The sequence below is a fragment of the Nipponia nippon genome, unplaced genomic scaffold (assembly GCF_047370975.1).
Source record: "Nipponia nippon isolate SJK-2023a ecotype South Korea unplaced genomic scaffold, ASM4737097v1 scaffold_3, whole genome shotgun sequence".
Lineage (NCBI taxonomy): Eukaryota > Metazoa > Chordata > Aves > Pelecaniformes > Threskiornithidae > Nipponia > Nipponia nippon.
Window position 1 is genome coordinate 53267549 of NW_028262347.1, and position 22298 is coordinate 53289846.

The following is a 22298-nucleotide window of genomic DNA, read 5'->3' on the forward strand; positions in this document are numbered from 1 at the left end:
CATTGCCACCTGACTTTTAGCACCACTAACTAATGCTCAAAATATCACTGAATATTTCCAGTTCAGAGAGATTTGATGACACATTGATATCATATGTGAGAACATGCAAAAAAAAATGTTTAATTGAAGAAAAAAAAATGGTGAGAGCAAGTAACAGAACAATGTTCTCATGCTCACTTTTTCCAAGCTTATCTTTCCTGCCAGAACTGTGTCCTAAGAAGTTCCTGGTCCCTTTCCAGAAATGTATTCTTTTTGTCTTGGCTCTCTAGCACCTTTATGGCACACAAACAAGAAGGTAAGTTCAATCAGTGCTGCAGCATGACCAGCCTCAAAAATCAAGCCCAGTGGAAATTCTTTTATTCCTAACATGTTTCTGTTGGTCAAGCATTTAAACCTCTGAAAGAAATTGAGAGCTCTTCAAACAGTCCCTGTGAAGACAGTCTACTAACCTGTTCAATAATAGGGATGCAATACAAATAACTTCTATCAAGTGGTACATCACTCTTTAAATACCAGCATGTGAAAACTTACTTTATTTGGGGCTTAAAGAGGTTTTGAATACTTACACTGGGGATGAGCAGATATGGTTGCTACTAAAATAGGAAAATGCTTTGGGAAAAAATTGTGATTTCAAGTCTAAATGCAAAGATTTCAACATGGAAGAAACTTGGGGGGGGGGGGGGGGGGTATAACAAGAGATTTCATTTTTCCCCACCGTCCTGCCTCACAGCCTTTTGATGGTTATTCACATCCTTCTAGCTAAGGAAGAAGAGAAAGGAAGAGGGAAGAAAACAGAAAGAGAACAAGTGGGCAGATACATTAAATTCAAGTCCATGAAGCTGGGATTCTCCAAAACAGGGCTGAAGTGGGGTCACCCCAAGCATACACACATAAACACTGAAGTACCTACAGGACAGCAGCATTATAGGGAAAGCTCTCATACTCCTTCTGGGAAGTCAGTATGGGCAGGTGCCTCTCTGAAGTGCTTGCACACTAACACATGCAGCATGAGGAACATGTGGGAGCAGGAGGAATTAGAGATCTGCATGCAGTTGCAGGGCTATGATCTCATTGGGATCACAGAGACTTAGTGAGATAGCACACACACAATGAAGTGCTGCAAAGAATGGACACAGGCTCTTTGGGAAGCACAGGCTATGAAGGCAAGTGGGGTGAGTTGCCCCTTCAGTGAGATCAGTGGGAACACATGGAGCTCTGTCTTGGGATGAATGATCAGCCAGCTGAGCACTTACAGGTTGGGATTAGAGGGCAGACCAACATAGATGATGTCGTGGTGGATGTCTGCTACAGACCATCTGATTAGCAAGATGATGAGGCTCTCTTCAGACAACTGGAAGAAGTATCATGTTCACAGAGCCTGGTCCTCATTAGGAACTTTAGCCACCCCAGTATCCACTGGAGGGACAACACAGCGAGACACAAGCAATCCATTCAGTTTCTGAAAGTGCATTGACGTCTGCCTCCTAATCAAGGAGCCAAAGAGAGCACGTGCTCCGCTGGACCCAATTCTTACAAAAAAAAAAAAAAAAAAAAAAAAAAGGAAGAACTGGTCAGGGGCAACCCTGGCTGCAGTGACCATGACATGTCAGAGTTCAGGATTCCAAGGTGAAGGAACAAAGCAAAAAGCTGAATGACAACCCAGGACTTCAGGAGAGTAGCCTTTGGCCTGCTTGAAAGAATCTCATGGGATATAACCCTGGCCAGAAGAGGGGTCCAGGAGAGCTGGTTGATATTCAAGAATCACCTCCAAGCCAAAGAACAGTCCACCCTGAGAAGCAGGAAATCTAGCAAATGTGGAAGGCGGCCTGTGTGGATGAACCAGGAGCTCCTGACTAAATTCAAAGATAAAAAGGAAGTATACTAAGATGCGGAAACAGCATCAGGTTACCCAAAAAGAATATGGAGGATGGTGTTAGGAACGCCAAAGCCTATCTGGAGTTGAATCTAATGAGGAGCATTAAGGACAACAAGAAAGGCTTCTATAGCTGTATCACCAGCAAAAGGAAGAGTAAGGAAAGCTTGGGCTTGCTGCTGAATGGGACGGGGACCTGGTGACAAACAACATGGAGAAGGCTGAGGTACCCAATGCCTTCTTTGCCTCAGTCTTCACTGGTAACACTTGCCTTCAGAATTCCCAGGTCCTTCAGACCTTTGGGAAAGTCTGGAGCACAGAAACCTTCCACCTTCCCCTCAGCAGAGAAGCATTAACTTAGGAAACATTTAAACAGCTCAGACATGCACCAGTCCATGGGATCCTGATGAGATGCAACCAAGTGCTGAGAGAGCTGGCCAACGTCATGGGGAGGCCACTCTGAATTATCTTTGAAAGGTTACCATTGAATAGTGATCAGGAAAGGTTCCTGAGGACTGGAAAAAATTGAATGTCATTCCTATCTTCAAGGAGGATGAAAAGAACAACAGGCTGGTCAGCCTCACCTCAAAGAAGGTAATGGAGGAAGGTAACAGAAGGAAACAGGAGCAGATAATCCTGGAAACCATTTCAAAATACATTAAGGACAGGAAAGTGAGTGGGAGTACACATGCATGGATTTATGATGGAGAAATCACGCCTGATGAACTTTACAGCCTTCTATGAGATGACTGGCTTGATGGATGAGGGGAGAGCAGCGGATGTCGTTTACTTCAACTTTAGCAAGGCTTCAACACTCTCTGTAACATGCTCAGTGACAAAATGATGAAGTACTGACTAGGTGAGTACACAGTGAGGTGGACTGGAAAATGGCTAAACTGTTAGCCTTCAAGGGTTGGGATCAGCAGCATGAAGTCCAGTTGGAGGCAATCACCCATGGTATACCCCCAGGGCCAATACTCGGACCAATTTATCTTCATTAATAACCTGGATGATGGGACGGAGTGCACCCTCAACAGCTTTGCAGATGGTACAAAGCTAGGAGGAATGTTTGATACACCAGGTGGTTGTGCTACCATTCAGAGGGGACCTCAAAAGGCTAGAAAAGTGACCCACCAGTAACCTCATGAACTTCAAAGTGAAATCTAAGTCCAGCATCTGGAGTACAGACTAGAGGCTGACCAGGTGCAAAGCACTTTTGCAGAAAAAAAAAAAAACAACCAACAAACCTGAGATGATAAATTCAACATGAACCAGCAACGTGTCCTTGATGCAAAGCAAGCCAACAGCACCTTGGGCTGCTTAGGAAAAGCATTGTCAGCAGGTCAAGGGAGGTGATCCATGCCCTGTGCTCAACCCTGGTGAGACTACATCTGGTCCAGTTCTGGGCTCCGCAGACCATGGACTTACTGGAGTGAGTCCAGCAAACGGTCACAAAGATACTTAAGGGACTGGAACACCTTTCAAGGAAAGGCTGAGATAGCTGGGATCATTTAGCCTGGAGAAGAGTTATGTCCCATGTAGCCATTACCTAAAAGCATTCTCAGTGAGCTTCTAATGTGCCCATCCAAGAGCCTACAGTGCACGGTTCAATCTGGCTAAGAATCCTTCCAAAAAACCCAATTTATTTATTTTCCTGGTTCTCTATATTTTCTCTGAGGAGAGCTCACAGAAATCATAGATAGATCAGACCCTGATTTAGACACAGTAGGAATCAGAAGTGACAGTAAATGAAAAACATAGCTGGGTCACAAGACAGGCATGTGTTAAACCTCTGTAACTTAAGGTCCCACTTTTATAAGGCACAAAACCAATATCACAAATTTCAAACCATATTAGGCCAATCTATAGCGAAGGAAGAATACTGGTTTTCTTAAGCATATTCTTTTCTGTGGCTGTGTATGTTTATTTGACCTATGCTAAATTACATTTTTTTTTAAGGTGCAAAAACTATACTTGGTACTTATGAACGAAATAGATTGACATTACACCTGCAACCATGAGTGACAAGAAGGACATGAGGCAAGTTACAGCTAATTCACATCTTTAATGTATGCGGATAATCACTCCAAAATGACTGACTGATCTGTGTTAGTAAAAAGCAAAACAAAGCACAACCAAACCCCTACCAACTAAAAGCCCCTCCACTGTACTGGATTGCCTTTGATCTCAAATTCAACCACAAACTTATTTTGTCTCTTCTAAATTTTTTAGATTTCTGAAAAACATATTTACTAGAAATGATTTCTAAGAAATGCTTCTTTAGAAATTACTAACATCTGTTTAATAACAATTCCTTAACAAAAGGCTATACAATTGAACCTCTACACACTGGGATTCTTGTTTAGCAAAATAAAATAAAAACCAAAACATTGCTTGGAAATGGACATAGAATGATAGACTTCTATATGGAAAAAAATCTAGCAGATTGACTCTTGCAAATATCCAATTAGTGCATTCTCATTCTGCCATATTGCCTTCCCCTGTCAACACACTATTCTTTTCATGTCAGAAATGTGTAAACACTGTTTTGTTGACCAGAACAGTGAAAAGTGTTTGGTCTAAAGTAGTTCATTCACAGAAATTGAATTGGTTCCCAGGTTGTTGCTTTTGTTGTTTGTTTTTGCATATAGAAAGAAATAAAAAGGTGTGTATTTCAAATGCTTAGAACATTACTATCCAAGCTGTACACGCACACACAAATTTTTTAGTATTGACGCAAGATAGTTACATTCACAGGTGGTTCATAAAATGCTCACTTTCATACCTGCTTTGTGAAATGGATAATAGTCCACTGTTAAATAGCTGAAGGAAAGCTGCATGGCCCCTCCTGTAACACGTCTATTTGAGTCTGTAAAATAAAACAATGCTCAGCTCTGCAGATATTGTATTTAGCACGTTAGTTCTCATGTTGGTGCATTCCTTTAAACACTTAACAGCTACTTCTTCCTCCCCTTTACTGGTTCTCCTTACGACCTCATTATCTTCCCTCAAAATTTTCATTCAGGCTGTCTTCACTGGTTTCTAAAGATCAGCCTGTAGAACTCCATGTTCTGTACTCGATCACTACTAACAAATTGCATATTGTTTTAAATACTGTTAAAAAGTAAAGACAACTCTTTGAACACATAATTACTGCAGTTTTTTCTGAAACAAAACTTTTCACACTGAATATATGATTATGATCAGTCATTCAAAGTCAACATTTACTTTCAAGACTATTGTAAATATAATTTGTTTTCTTTTATTTGACAAACATTATTGCAGAGGTCTTCTGAGAGTCCTCTGTTCTGATTTTTCCGCTGCTAAATTTAAACTTCATGGCCAAAAATAAAGGACCAATAAAGAAATCTCACCAAGAATGATAAAAATCGCAACTGCAGTAGATAAACCACAAGTAAGGAAATACGTCTCTAGCCAGTTAACCTTATGCTCTGCTGCTCTGCAAGTGTCTTCCCTAATCAAAGAAACACATTTGCTAAAACCTAAGTTTTTCGTACTCTTTTCTTCAGCAGACCTTGTATGCCTCTATAATTTTTTCAGTGACTACCCAGCTCCTTGGATATACACTGGTATGTCATTCTCTTCTAATCACTTTTAAAAGGCATGAAAGAAGTGTCATTTGTCTTCTTTTTTCTGATTCTAAATATGGCAATATGCAATAGCCTTTCATTTAAAAAAAAAAAACAAAAAAACCCAAAAAACAACCAAAGTACAAGTATTACACACAAAGTTGTAAGGCCACAGAACACTTGTTCCATTCTTTGTATGTGCTGCAGAGCATAGCAAATTCTCTAAATTAGTAACACAAAGAGGACTGCTCTTTTATTAGTCTGTATTTTATAAGAGTATTACAGAAGCAGATTGTATAGTGACCCTTTCAAGCCACAGTAATGTTGCCACTGCATTCTTTATAACCCAGTTAACTTATAACACAAAAGAAAAAAACAGCAGTAACAATCAGACTGGACAGAATCAGTTTCTAGAGTACAGGAAACGCACTGAAGCTACTAGCACTCTTAGCAGTTTTTATTGCATTTATTCTAAAATAATTACATTTAATAATGAAATGTTGTCCTGATAGAGGCATCTAGCTAATTTTAAATGTGTCTACAGACACTGAAGAGAATTCTGAATATTCTTCTAAAATAATTAGAGATTCTTGATTAACATTATTATATTCCTCAAAATGTCTTCTAAAGACGATTACAGTTCACAGGCATATTTAAAAAAAAAGTTACCTTTTTCCTTAGAATGGATATCATCACATATATGTAGGTCCAAATGGGAAATTACTAAGTGATGAGAAGTTTCCTTAACATCAAAATCATTAAACAATTTTACTATTGCATCGTTTTGATCAGGTGCTGCTGTTGTCTGGTGCGCTTTCACCTGCTGAGAGCTGGGTGCAGGGGCAGAGCTCTGAAAAAATAGTCATATTGATTTATAAAGTTTATCCTTCCTTTCAAGCATAAGTAGCCTTTTACCTACTAAAAACAGGCCTTTGAAATACGGAAAAATCTGCACCACATGCATTCACCTTGGATCGTTACTGAGATTTAAGTGTGCTGTTTTAGAATAAAGCTAAGTTAGACTAGTAGCTAGGTGTCGCAAAGAGGCAATGCCAGTGCATCCCCTGTTCCCCCTTTCCCCCACACTTCTTTACACGCCTGTCACTTGCAGCACTGGTATTTTTCTAACTTTTGTTGCAAACTGTTCAGGGAACTAAACCAGCAGAAAACAATCAATTTTTTGTTGGGCTCATTTCTGCTGGTTCAGTTCCCCAAACTACATCACAATAGGGTCAAACGTGGGCCAGTACCAGGGAACTGGTGAGATGTAAGTACAGGGAACTGAAGAATCAGGACCTCCGTACTCAGTAACAGCTAACCATTACACTGCTGTAGCTAAACCATCAAATCACATTGTAAGTCATCAGGACCACCACATGAACGGAACTCTCCATTACAGTACACTAGCTTTAGTGTAAGAGATTCTGTATAAATTACTTCACTCAATCAGCCTTAGTAATAAATTATGTTTTATTTTTATAGGACTATCTTTTATCAGTGTATTTGTGCTGCTTCTTCACAGACAAGAAGAGGTCCCTCCCTCCAACACTCACAAAGCCCAGTTGGTCTAGTCTGCTGTACGTGCTGAAAGACCACCAAGATTTACGTAAGACTATCTTACATGCAGCATCAATATCACATCTATGTCAGCAGAAATACGTTAGAAGTAGAATTATTTTTACTCTATATATTCCAACAAGAGAGCTGCATGAAGGAAAGCTCTTACTAAAAGCTAATTTTTTCAGTACCATGAAAACAAACTGGACAAGCACTTTAAATCATTATAGTAAGCATATCTATCCACCCATTAAGGTTCCCTTCGTGTGTCTTAATTATTTTAATTCATAACCAGAAAATATTTGGAGAGCAAATTTACTAAACAATTAATCAACCGTTAAGTAAATACAGAAGTCTAAATACTCTGTACATGGATAAAGAAATACAACTGTTTTCTTTCCTGCGATTAACACCAATACACGAAACTTCGTAAAATAAAGTCTGTTTTGTACTACTGTGATTCATTCCCAATTTAAGATATACAGCTGAATGAAAAAGAGTAACTGAACATTCTCTGAAATCAATTAACACAACTAAGCACACTGTATTGTATTTTAGAACACGTGATAATGATATAGTGAGACAATCAATTATCATACCTGTGCTGTTTCAGAAGCCAAGCTTTTTCTCTGTTCTGTTGATTTCTCTATGGCTTCACTAAGAGATTTGGCATACTGCACCATGGCTTTCAACTGGGAATCAGTCAAAACCCACAACAAATCATCCAGAATCAGAACCAGCTTTGATGCCACTACATTACAATCCTTTAACTGTAGAAAAAAAATTAAACAAGTCAAATGGGTCCATATTAAATACTTATATTTCTTATATCAAATACAAGGAAAAAGTTGAATGCAAAACCACACTTCCCAAAAAGCAAATTTCTTCCATACAAATAACAAACATATTTTTTATTTTAAATTTTATTCCTCTCATTAACTAAAAAGTACCTAAGATATAGTATATTTATGCCTCACTTGATATTACTTTGGCATGAGTTTAATATTAAACTGATGCATTTCTCTAAACTTAAGTAATGTAATTATTGCCCAAATCTAGAGAGGTAAGACAATATGCATCATCATAAACAAAGCTCTGCAGATCAAACAATTTCATTAGTAGGACCTGTGCAAGGTCTTCGTCTTCAAATTCTGCCTGCAATATTTCTTGCAAATGCTACAGTCTTACCAATTATGTGTTATTAAAAATTTAGTTCAGGGAATTCTACCTTTTATATGGCCTAAATGTAAAACCTTTACTATGTGCATGTATGCATTAAGAGCATGAGTTAAATATGAATTCATAAAATAATAAAAGATTTCAAACATTTCAAGTTTACCCTTCTTTTAAGTGTGACCCTAATTTTTGATTGGTTAGTAATCAGTCGAACTGGAGCACTCATGATTTCATGCTTAGAACTCTGGATTGCATCTGCTTCTATTCTGATCATCTGCCAGTTGATTTCTTTAAAAGTCAAAACCTTTAAAGAGAGAAAAAAAAAAAAACACCTTCATGCGACATGATAGTTTACTTGCACCTAAGCATGTATGTGTGTGTATGTACATACACACACACACACTCACATCTATCCTTCATGCAGAGCCATATGAACAGAACAAATACAAGTCACTTGCTATTCCACTTACAGGTGTCAGGAAGTAAAGCCCTGATCCTTCTCTCTACCTCCAGAATGTCACAGAAATGTTAAGCTAGTTCCATGCAGACAGAGATAACAAGCAGTATTCAAAATATTCGGAAGAAAACAAAGGTCATAATTACTGCATACTACATTACTTTTGGTAGAGAAAAAAAAAAAAGAAGATTGTGTAGTTTAGTTTCAAAAGGCTAAATCCTAGTATATAGGAAAAGAGGAGGGAGGGAAGCAAAGCTACAGGATGGGAGAGGTTTTTGGAGTGTTTTATGTCAGTTAAAAGAGAAAGTTAAACATTGAGCACATTGTATGCCATGTAGACCCCACAAGCTTTGAATCCATTACATGGATGTCTAGAAGACACAGCAAGCAAATGTTAGAATAATGCTACAAGAGCAGCAAGTACAGCTGGATATTGAAAAGCAAATACGGGAAAATGAGCGACTGTCCAGCAGCAACATCATGGAGAACATCAAATCAATAGGACATCAAGAGGAGAAAATGTTAATTCTAGTTTCCCTAAAACTTCTTCCTGCATTACTCTCTGAAGAAGGAGGAAAAAAAAAAAAAAAAAAGATCAGCCATGGGGGAAGCAGAAGAGGAAAGAGTTTGTTTCATATGTGTCTTATTTTTCAGCTGTCGTTCTCCTCTTGTCAATTTGAAAACTGTACAGCTTATGTTCTGTGAATATAAGCGGAGACTTAAGTAAAACGTACCCAGTGTGTTTGGGAAGGAGGCGTACACAGTAAGCGAGCAAGACGGAAAGGCACAATGCAAAGTAGCCTGAAAAATACTATTTGCAGAAAAGCAGAATACCTACCCTCCTCATCCAGGAGATGCAGCATGAATGGAAGCTTCTAAAAACATTCTAAGGAGATTCCTTACTACATTAAGAGTGTAGCTACAGTGCAAAGCTAAAAGCTTACTCCCTTAAAATGTAGTTTAGCCCAAGTTATCTTTAGAGTACAGTGTCGGTTTTGTTTTTTCACCTTTTCACGCAATTTACTGCTAACAAATCATTCACTGCAGTTTCTAGACATTTGTATTTCCAGAATTCATTGCACTAAAAAGAACATTCCCCAAGGATAGCCCTGTGGTGTATGGGGTGACTATTCAGAATCAAATTCTTCCTAAAAAGCACAAAATCAAAAAACATGGCAATACAAAATTCCATCTAGTCAAACTTTAATTCTTCCTCTTTAGACCTCCTTAACACATGAGTATCAGCACACAGATAAGCTGCAGGAAAGACAAACTGTCAGAAAAATAGTTTTCAACTTATTGTTTTTGTGTTATTTTTAACTAACATTCTCTTGCTGTTTCTTTCCCTACATAAAAAGCAACTACCAGACTCCTTAACTCTGAGTAAACTGTTTGTTCTGGAATAATCATCTCTAAATGGGCAAACATGGGCAAAATTTGAAACACCTATTTATCCAAGGCGAGATGCATGCTAAAATAAGTCTTTCTCAATACAACATACAATATTTAAAATCAACCCTGCACTCAGTATACATCTTACTTTGGTGTACAACATTCTTTTGCTTTCTCCCATGTAACCAATCTAGGACTTACATGTTAAATTCTCCCAGACAGTAGAAAAGAATGCACTTTACTTCTATTATTTATTTGTATACATGGGATTTTGTTATTCCGAGAAAAAATATTTAATTCTTGCATAGGAACTTTATTAAAATTCAGTTAAAACTGCTTAAAGAAAAAAAAATTCCTTACTAGGCAAACCCTCACAAACAAACAAACAACGAGTTAAAGTTTTAAAAATAATAATAAAAAAATAGCACAATGCCTTATCCTTCCACATTTAATATACCATTTTTTTTTCTTTCAGTACTCTTCAAGTCTGGTCTAGTTTGTATTTTAAAATGGTCACAAGCTTGGAGAACATAAGAGGGGAACAGTACCCCAGCTTGCCCCGGTCTTGGCTCTTCCCTAAGCACCGACTTTGGCCACTGCTAGAGACATGACATTTGATCTGACTCACATCCACCATTTTTACATCCTTGTGTTCCTAGAGGACAGCTGAAATTACTGAGCACAGAATGCCTCCATTCCCAGTCACAGCATGTTTCCTAGACTGTATAAGGTTGCAATTCAACTTCTTCCTCCTTTACCACAATAACAAGGAAAAAGCATTAGTAAAAGACAGTATTTACCTCTCCACGTTGAGCTTCTTGTATTCTGGTAAATCTGAGGTCAGCATGTTCCCAGTTTGCGTTTACACTATATATTCTCAGCTGGGAAAGTTCAAATGAAGCATTAAAGGCTTTTGCACCAATCCTTATTATAATGGAGTTCACAGAAACTGAAATGCCTTCTACCACTTTTTCAGCAAAGCCATATTCACTAAAAAGTGAAATGTCAACATGTTAAATACACACCTAATGAAAGGGCACAAAATTAAGCTTATTAAACAGTTGAAATACAACATGAAACAAATCATAAAATAAGTTCCTAATGTATTCTCCAGTTATGAATTTTTGTTAAATATACTCAATCTAGTTTACAATAATTTCCACCCTATGATCCTAATCTCAAAATAGTCATTAAAGAACTTATTTTGGACCAAGATCAATCTCCATGAAGCATAACAATTAATGCAATTTTTCCATATACATAAATGCATAAAAAGTAAAATATATAAGAATAACAGCCGACAGCATTACATGGAAATGTTACTCTTCTTTATGTATACATAAGGAGTAACTAATGTCAACTGAATTATCTGACAATTCCAATCTGGTTAGTATTTATCTCTATAAGCCAAGTTATTCCGCCCATTAAAACGAGTATCTTTCATATATGCAAAATAGTATAAAAACTTTGCTTTGTTTCATTTCATAAAAGAAAGGCATCCTAAATGGTGGTTACATTTCTACACCAGATCAACACGCATTCCAGTACTAAAAAAGATAAAGCAGTTGCAATTAATTTTTTAATAAAAATCTTATGCGTTCTGAATGTTTTAGATTAGTGAATGGAAAATTGTATTTTAAATATTCTTTTAACATCTAAAATTTTTTGTCTTTGGCGTTTTGTTTTTTTTTCTGCTTATTTTAAAAGTACAGTTTACGTGGTTTGTCATCCCTTTTCCTTTTTATAACTTTCATCCTACACAGAATCTCTATGGCAATGATTTTCAAGCTGTACCCTAGGAGACATAGAGGCTCATGGACTACTTCTACATATTACGCAGAAGTTAAAATAAGAAAAGCAATTGTATCATCAAATTTGTTTCTCTGTATATGGGTCCCTATGCCCACTGAAAAATGTTTTGGGTTCATAAAAAGGATGTGATTGGGGGGGTGGGGGATGTGGAAATCACTGACATAATGCTATATTGTCCCACCAAATTACTTGACTTTTGGGCTATATAGTGTGCATTAAATCTTTCAGTAAGATTTGGTGGATACAATAAAGGAAATAGAACTTTAAAACACCACACTAACAAATAGCCTCTAATACTGTTTTTTAGACCAAAGTAAAAATATAAATTTTTAAAAACCCACGCACCCCAACATTATATGTATTTTCCAAATAGGTTGAAGGCAAGATATCTTTAATTTTCAAAAGACTTAATATCGATTAAACTTGGTAAATTTGTGATGCAGTAGTTGCACCCATATGAAACACGCCTAGGAAGCTCCATACATAGTTCAGATGTTCCTTCCAGGCTTGGGTCTGGATAGTTCCATTATCACTATACATAGGTAACTCCACCCACAAGGAATAAAATTTTGGAGAGATGGAAATGGCAAGCTGCAAGCCTATATACTTCTGGAAATTCGCTGGGGATCTAACTGTTTTACAGTAATTCAAAATCTAATTTAAACTTATTTTGATCAATTACATGTAAGTATCATCACTGACCTCTGTCCAGATGCAGTTGCTATAGGAGAGGGTCCATTAGGGGCACGTGGCTCTTCACATGTGCTCATTTCCATTACAACTTTGTCCAAAGACTTGAAAAACAAAACAAAACAAAAAATTGGAGACCTAAGAGGTAACAAAGTAAATAGATGACATATGAAGAACAAAAAACAACCGAACAAAAAAAAACCACACACTTGAAAAATTTTTCTGAAATATACATAAAACATTTCTTACCATGTCAATTTCCACAGAAACTTTTGTAACGTACCAGAATTCTCTTTTTTTTTTAATTTGGTCATATAAATTCTTAAATTTTGTGAATTCTAACAGACCTTCCCAGTCAAATATTGGATTACAGAATTCTTGACCCCTGAGTATTATTTATCCAGCAAACACACTTTCGAAAATTGCATTTCTTAAAGGGCATGATTTAATGCTTATTCATCTAGGTTTTCTTCCTATATGGTTGTACTTTCAGTGAAATACGTAATACCCTCTGAGTTTTCTAAATGGTTCAATAAGTTCAGAAAATTTTAATGGAAAATATTTGAAACTAGTCCACTAAAATTCATCACAGTAGATGAAGTTTTGTGCTGCATCTTTAAAACAAAATCTAAATATACATAATATATACACGAGTGTGTATACACTCTGTGTGTGTATATGAATCCCTAGGGGATCTAATAAAACAAGTAATTTCTAAAAAGATATATTCTAGTGTAATTTGCAACACATCACATTACAGTAAAATAGTATGCTATTATTGTATTCTTTGTATTTGAGGTGGGACCCTTACAAAAGAAGCTGAGAATTAAGGAAATGAGACGCCTAAATCCTATTTTAACTGAAGGCTGTATTTAAATAGCAGAACTATAATACACATTATAAATAATGTATACTAACAGGAGGGTGAACAGAATGGGAACGAACCAAATGCAAAACCTTATTCCCAGCAACTGAATGAATCCAAGAATCTCCTAACTTACATTACAATGTTTGTGACCTAAATTTATCATACAACCTGGGAAGACTCTTAATTTAAGGCTTATAGTTCTGAAATCTTGTCCCGTTGGAAGCTCATTCAAAACACAACAGCTAATATTACTTCCCTGTCTAGTTCTGACTTTATACCACCCCTTCTGAATTCCTCCATTCACCCTCTCTTTGGTCAGACAAACCACACTAAAAAGCTTAGTCCTCAATTTTGGATTTTTCATCATTCAACCTGCCCTACCTACTAGATTTATTATTATATTGTGTTAATTGTGCCTGTCTTACAATCTACTTGCTCCACAACCATTTTTCTGTGCTACCCTTATCCATTAAATGCCCTGACTACTACCTAGGAATTCATAAACTCTCTAGTCTGGATTTATTTATACTTCACTATATTTTGATACATAAAGGGAAGCATTAGCTGTTAACAATAAATTTGGACATTTTAAAATTATTTTCTCAGCTGTCTCAATGAATAACTTGCCTTGCAAACCAAAAACAGAGGAAAAAAACAACAAGAAAAAAAACAATCCCTTAGTTTGAGGATGGTGGGGGGGTGGGGGAAGCCAAGATTCCTCCTAGTTATCCTAACATTTTTGGATGTTTGACCACTCTTTTAAGGTTTCTTAAATTAAGACCTTTGGAACAATTTCCTTCACTACACGACTAGTGCAAAGAACAGTAGGACAGTGATTTAAGGAGTTTGTGTAATATAAATAGGAGTTAACGAAGAACACCTGGATGTAGATATCTGCCTATTCTTTTCTCACTGGCAACTACAGTACTTTGATAGAGGAAAAACTGCTGTATAGCATCCCTGGGTCCCCAAAGCACCCCTCAAAATTATATTGTTTATCATACAGAAACAGAAATTGATTAGGAGCAAAGATAACTTAGTATTTGCCACTATGTTCACAGACAGATTTTCATAAAGGGCAACTCGGCTCGGTGAAAGTACCTTTGGCTAGATGAGTGGGTTCTAGTTACCTCCTAAATTATGCAAACAGAGGATGCTGTTCCAATTTAATCAAACTCTCAGCAGCAAAAATATCCCCACCAAAATAGTGGAAATTCAGTGATGTAATAAAGGGCTGAAATGGGACATTTAGGCCATTGAATTCACCTGCCTTTAGAAGTCAAAAAGGCGGTTGTGCAGTCTACCACTGAACTTTTGTTATCAATTTAATGCACTTGTTCAAAGCAGGCTTTATGTAAAAAAGGTGACCTTGAAAGTTATCTTAGCCTCAAAGACTGCTAATGTAAGTTCAACAGGAGCAAAGCAAACAATCAGGCCTTGCTACCATACGTCAAAGTATGTAATCTTTAAGAATAGCACGGCTTAAACTGCTTTCCTAATCTGGCAGTTGCATCTTACAGTCAAGAGGTTGACTCATCCCACCTCAGCATTGCCACACTTTAAGCTCTGCGTGTCAGGAAGAAGCGGTACAGACATTGGTACATTACAACTGGCTCACTAGCAAATGCATCAAGTATTTAAAACAACATGTCCTTCCCAAGTCTGATTCAGAACTAAGGAATTACAAGCACATTCAGGAATCCACCGCACATCTGGGAAGCATGACAGTTAAAGGAATATTCATTCCTAAGTAAACACAATTAAGAAAGTTTAGCTACCATCAAGCAAATCACTTCTAGCGCTACCACATTTCTTAGTATAGTTAAAGAACAAAATTCAACAAATGCAATAATTTGCATTACTTCTAATTGTTGTTGAGTCCTATTCACACATTTTACATCCTATTTATATCCAGCCTGAATCCTAGCCTGTTACAGAAACCCTGCAAATGTTAATATGTATCAAACCTGCTGTAACTGACATCATTGGGTAGAGTACAGATGTAGAATAGAAAAGTCCTTAGAAAAGATAGCTCCAAAAGACAGGTAAGAACTTGTAAAAGGATTAGTTGGACAAATAACTACCCTTCAGGTGAACCCAAATTAAAATGTAATGACTGAAGAACTTGACAGAAATCAGGTAACAGTCAAACATTATAGTAATGACACCCAAAGCCACAGATTAAGAAAACAAACCCACCAACCAAAACACTAAAGCATTTTGTCTTGATCTGTGACTACCCAGAGAACACTTAGTAAAGGCCCATTAATGTTTCAGTTATTTCTAGAGTCAAGTCAAGAGAACTATATAAATATCTGAGATAAATTCTGCTACACAGAGTATATTTAGGAGTTGATCTCAGAACTCACCAAAGAGATGGGATGTGTTTTCAATTTTGTCCATGGTATCTGCAAGGGAAAACATTATTCTAAAGCAAAGTAAATATTAAAAATACAGTAAAATAAAGCATTTGTTTAGAATGTGTTTTAGGTATTTAAATTATATTTGTAACTCCTGAAGTCAGAATAGTATTACTTTCAAAATATCAAGTTTATCTGAAAGTACTGTAAATTTATGCACATACATATATTTATTTTACGTGTTAAAAACAGAACTTCAAAATCTACTTAATCCCTGAGCAGAAAACAGAAACAAAATAGAATGTCTCTTTAATACCGAGTTGTCAAGCATCAGAAAAAGCAACGCTGTCTTCCACATTCTTTTCTTTAAAAGGAAACAAAATCCACATTCACTCTGTCGGCCTACAAGTAATTGGATGCCTGCAACAAAGCATCAAGTTCACTGCATTCAGAAAAATCACGACAATCTCCCATTGGGCGGGGGGGGCGCGGAAAGACTGAAGAAGTGCCAAAGTTTGACCAGATCATAACTTCTGTCAAAACCAAGCCATAGCTTCGTTTCTTACTCTCACATTAGTATAATCTAGGAGAGATGATATACATTGCTTCAATTCTTAGCAGCCACAAGGACCAAAAAAGCAACGTCTACTAGACTTAGAGTGTTTCCACATTTCCCATAGAGACCAGAATCCCTCAGAAAGATATTTTTGGGAATAGGAAAGGAACAAGAGGGAAAGCAATAGAAAGAGAGGAGTAAAGAGAAGAAATAACACATAAAAAAAAGAGAATAATAAATAATTATAGTAGACTAATTACCATGGGCAAACACAAGCTTTTATCTCTACCCCTATTTCAGAACATGCAAGAATAAATTCTACTCAGAAAGAAAAAAAAAATTAAAAAACCCCACAGCTTATTTTCATCATTTCCATACATATTTCATGTCATCACATGAGAAACAAAAATTAGTAAGAAATTATTGCTGGTAACATCTTCATTTTTCTCTAAAATTTTATCAAGCGCTCATCACAATTTTCTATTAATACAAAGTTGCTTGAAAGTTTGCAGAGACAGAAAGAAAAAAAAGAATGATTTGGCTAATTACCATTCCAGCACAATAAAATACTCACCCTAATGGATGCTTTATTGCAAAAGACCTTGTTTATAGCAAGCCACGTTGGAAGATCCAGCATGTTCTGAAGAACCTCTTGATCCAGCTCTAAATTGGTCAGCTGACCTTCCCCCTTTAATGTGCTCAGGTTGATCTTGTCAGGCGAAAGATTTTTGGTGAACCTAAAAGCAAACATGCACCTTAAGGAAATGCATATAAAGCAATCAGAGCTGTCCCACATACAGCTGACAACTGAAGTTAAAGCAATGGTCTGGGGGTGAGGAAATCATCTTAGGTACAATTTCACCCCGAAAAGAAATGGTACCATGGAATTGCTTTGTCCCTCTAAATTTTTGCATCTCATTAACTCCATTTAAAAATACATAAACAAAATTAAATATATTATGAGGTATCTTCTAATTTGTCCATCACCCAGAAAAACAAGTCCTTGATTCAAAGTATTTAACCATTTATTTTAAACTATATAGGGTAGAAGTGAATCTATTTCACTCTTTAGTTTTTCAAAAGGAGAAAACAAAAAAAAAAAAACCAACCTCTACAACTTATACTGTCATTCTTAGAGCAAGCAGGAGTGGCTTCGAATTCACACAGGAGGAGTAAGAAAAAGCTACTCCTTATAAGTAGTATCTTTCTACATATATTTACAGTTAAAATCTTGAAATGAAGAGCTTTATTTACAATATTAAGTTTAATCATAGAATTTCATAACATAAATTAGAAATATACATACAGACATATTTACACACATATAGCATGGTGTATATAAAATATTGGATGAAAACTTGAAAGGTCAATCTGATATACAAGGGCTAAAAATGTAACTATTTAAAAGAGCACACATGCAATAAACTTCATTATACTTCAAAGGCGCTATGATTTGCTGATACAATAGAACAATCTATGTAACTGAGTCAAATGGTTCACATCCTTGTGAGATAACATCACAAAAATCATGGGTACTCCACCCTCAAACCAACACCTGTAGCATTATATCTACCACAAGCTGAAGAATAGGCTATACTTAACCACACTTGCATTCTGCCATAGAAAACCGTTTCTGCTCATGAACTGGGTCTAATTTTACAAGATTTAGTAGTAGAAACTACTACTGTTTGCATTATGCTTTGTGACTTTTCACACTGAAATCTCCCCGCACTGTTATTCTGCGGGCAGAGAACGAGGGGTTTGTCTGTCCACAACGATGGAACATCGCCCTGAAGTAACACCCCAGGAGGTGCAACTCCGACATTTGCTTCCCATTCAAGAGACCAATTTCTAACCGAATTATGAGGTCCTTCAGTCAGATACTCAGGGGGAGATGGTGGAAGAAGGTGAAAAAGGCTGGCAAGCTTTTCCTCTTAACAGTTTCCAAGCGTGGCTGGAAACATGGCAGGCATTTTCTCAGTCCAACTGCTTTACTGCGTTCTTGTGATGGTAAGCTTTGGAAATGCATTTACCTAGCCTGACAAAATGTAAACATCCATTTTACCACTCCTATGAAACATTTAGCCAGACTTCACAAACTTAGAGTTTCATCACCTGTCAGTTTAATCATGAAGAGGAACTCTGAAAGATCAAGACATCTGGGGGTGAAGGTGCACAGGGGAAGAAGTTTGTTCAGAATTAAAAGTTTGGTTAATTTTATTTTTTTTTTTACTATACCAAGTCTGAAATTATTCGGGATGTACTTACAAATACTACTAGACATGTTTCTTCTGACAGAAGTGTTGCAGTTATTTCTATATTGCTTACAAGGCATAAATTATCCAGAAGGAATGAGCTTTGATTCATGAATAATATATTTTAATAATTTCAGTACCAAAAATATATTTAAGATAAGGCTATTGACAAATATATTTTCCTTGACAACTAATGTACTTCTAAATGCTCCATTTAGAAAGATTATGAGGAGAATAAAGGACTTAAAATTATTTCATTTTCTGGTTACCCTTCTTTGTTCCTTTTAACAAGAAACAGTAATGAGAAGACCTGAATAACCTACCTCAGCAACACATCCCATCAGTAACTGCAAAATATAAAGCCTCTTATCTCAGAAATCATATTGACAAGTCTCATCTGACTCAGCTAATTCAAATTCCTAGGAGAAAAAAAGCAGCCATTGAATGTTTTCAGTCACATCATAGTATCTCTTACTCTTGACTTTCTAGATGAGGGTCAGCATAAGAATCACAAATTGGTGTTATTTTAAAGTCACACCCATGCAGCAAATGCCAAAACATTCTGCCGTTACACACATGCACAGAGTCTCCTGAGACTCATGCTCTGTGGAAGAAGTCCCCCCTCAGGGTTCCCTGTTGCTATGCCACACCAGAAATGCCACTCAACTTGGAGACAGATCTAACCATTATCTTGGTCTCAACTGCAGACACATCACAGCGAAATCCAGAGGATCTACAGTAACAGGTTTCCAAACGTCACAGTGCAAAAGACACCAAAATACCATTAAGGAGGAGAATGGAGATAGCAAAGTCAATCTTGAGTTACTTCCGATACCCTTCAAACAGACAAAATAGGAGCCAGTCCCTCCCAACAATGAGCAGAAGGACAAGGAAAGCAATCTCAACAAGGAGCATCATTTTTCCCCCATTTCTACATGTTTTTTTTAATTCTTCTGAAAGTGTTGCTTTGAATTTGTTAGCTCTCCTGCAGTCAGCAAAAGCAAAAATGCTCTGAGTGCTGCTTCATTCAGCACAGACCAGCATAAGAGGATCTCCACCTGTAAGACTACACCCTTCATTTCAAGAGTCACATAAAGAAATTCTTAACAGGTGAGTTGTAAGAAGGTATTGCAGGTGTAGGCATCTCTAGCAGCAGATCTCTTCCTTCCACTTCCATGGCTGGAATGTGACTGATGAGTGGATGCTGAGGAGACTGTGGCATTTCCCCAAAACCCATAGTAACTTCATAATATACAACAACCACATCTGCTTTGTCCAGAGCCAGTTTTCCACTGAGGATGCCAACGCTTTAAGTTTCTGTGCCAGTTCCCAGCTCCTTCTAAACTCAGTTGTTCCATAGAACACACTTTTGTTTGCCTGTTGGATATTTTCAGCACTTTAGAACCATTTCATACCACTTGCAGGAAAACCTTTTAGTTTTATACAGTGGCCTCTAACTTAAAAACTAAAAAATTAGAAGTTGGCCTATTTGGGCAGCTAGCCCTGCAAAACATAGTGAGATCATACCCATTAGTTAGAATTTACAAGAATTCAGATCTTCATGCATAAAATTAAAAGAAGAGTCAAACAATAACAGCATTTTGAATTAAAAATGTAAAAAAGCCTTAGGGCAACCACAACTCTCCAAACGGTATTGTTCTAGGATCCCACGGTACATCAAACCAGGACATGCCCCGCTGAGCCAGAGTACTTTGACTCTTCTTTCTGGTGTGCTTCGCACTCAGTCAACAGAGACTCAGGGAGAAGATGTACCACAGACACACTGACATGCGTCTAGTGCAACTTCTAGCGAGCTTGCCATGAGTTGGTATAATCATCACTGACAAAATTGTTACCCAGATAAAATCTGCAATTTAGTATTTTAATACTAATAACTTTTAATTTTATTATTAAATTAAATGTTAATATTATTCTAAATATTCTAGTGTTGGAGGAGTTTTCTAATATTTATTGCCAGGCAAAATCTAAGGAGGAGGCAGCATGGCTTTGGAGGTTGGCAAGTTATCTCTATATCTAAAGAACTACTGTGTTTCTTAGTCAGCACTGTAACCTAGAATGCTTAATTGCTTCAACTTTGAGAACTTATTAGGCTATCATATTTATGATACAATTTTTATGTAAAGCAGAGAGGCAGTTCCCATAAAATTAGGGTAGAATCATGTAATTCTGAATACATAGTAATTAGAAATCTTTGCTCCTGTCAAGATATTTCATGATTAGAAATCTTTGGGGAAAAACATTTAAAAATTCTCTATGAGCTTTTCATATAACTACTCAGAACTAACAATGTCACCAACTTCATGACATGCACATGTTCTTCTCTCTGTCTTGGCGCAAGCAAACAGCTCCCCGCCAGCTTGCCATTTGTTTTTCACCCTGGTGTTCATTCCTTAGTATGAGTTAATCACTCCTTAAAAACTAGGTCAAACTGGGAGCAGAGGCCTCGACAACAGGGCCATTTGCCTACACAACATCCCATGAACTCCTGACTTACATTCCTTTTCCAGGGAGCAGGCTGAGTGTTAATACCCACTACTCGGTACAAGAAATGAATAAAGCAGAACAGAGAAAAGTAAAAGGGAAGGGCAAGAGGAACAGAAATAAAGGACATGGTTGAGTTCACCAAAGCTTTCTGTTACACTGTTATGCTGTGGCAGTAAGATATCATTGTTATTGAGACAATACATACTTGGTTTGCTAATACCACAAGATATTCTTAGCAAAACTGTTTTCACGGATTTAGTTTTCATTTCATAAACTACCCTTCCTTTCTCAAAACATACAATTTGAGGTTTGAATTACTATATCTGATCTCATGAATTTCAATTAAGTTTTAATATTCAATTCTATAAGGTAGACTAATGCTATAAAATATTTTACACTTTAAATGCAAGAATCCAGCAATATGAAGTTATCAATATCACAAGCAGCTTGACATAGCTCCCTTGGGTATATATGTATATCTCTATATATATACACACACACATGCACATTAAATATTACTATGCAGTTAGATAGATGGTTCAACTTTAATTGAGAGTACAGACTAAGAGTTTAGTGAAAAGTGTAAAAGACTGCACAATAACAGCACAGGACTAAGAATCATATGTAGAGTAATAAGTTACTATCATTGTATTTTGTCAGGACCACAACAGTTCTTTTAGTTCTTTTCTCTCTAAAACAACTAAAAATCTACACAGAAGATAAATATTTCAGGCAAGGGAAAAAATTTATTTTCTAATGTTTGTTTGTGACAATGCAGGCTTGGCACTCTGAATGGAGCACTCCACCATGCTTGCGGAGAAGATGGCCATGAAGTGAAACTAAAAACAAACAAAACAAAACAAAACAAAAACAAAAAACAGTAGAGAATACAGGGGAAAACACTCCTCTGAAAGCACAAGCTTATGGTTTGTATAATGAAGGCCACAGACCACATGAAGCTTAGAGCAGCACTCCACAAAGGTCTGGAGAGAATACCAGATGCCTTGTCAAGTTCATCAACAGAAACTCCAACCTCTGGATTTAACAGAGGAATAACGGAAGTCTGGATTGCATGTGGATACAGGATTCTCAGCTGTTTTGCACATCTACTGAATATACAATCTCTTCCACCTGGCTCTACCATATGCCTCCCCTGCTTTTTAAATAAAATTCCTTCAGCAATTTAATCCTACATGTATGCTCTAAT

At 36.8% G+C, this 22298-nt stretch overlaps 1 protein-coding gene across 3 annotated transcripts in view; it reads right to left on the reverse strand.

The window, feature by feature from the left end:
* Positions 1–22298, reverse strand: part of BLTP3B (bridge-like lipid transfer protein family member 3B) — a 60032-nt gene that overhangs the window by 25583 nt on the left and 12151 nt on the right. For 2 of the 3 annotated variants that reach the window (XM_087766723.1, XM_087766724.1), the window contains 8 exons: positions 16906–17068; positions 15785–15823; positions 12560–12651; positions 10846–11035; positions 8360–8500; positions 7620–7790; positions 6133–6313; positions 4659–4742 (listed from right to left, as the gene is read on the reverse strand). In XM_087766723.1, the coding sequence (XP_087622849.1) occupies positions 4659–4742; positions 6133–6313; positions 7620–7790; positions 8360–8500; positions 10846–11035; positions 12560–12651; positions 15785–15823; positions 16906–17068 (1061 nt within the window). Of the gene's footprint in view, positions 1–4658; positions 4743–6132; positions 6314–7619; positions 7791–8359; positions 8501–10845; positions 11036–12559; positions 12652–15784; positions 15824–16905; positions 17069–18909; positions 18990–22298 lie in introns of those variants that run through there. The other variant, XM_087766725.1, reaches the window with a different exon arrangement.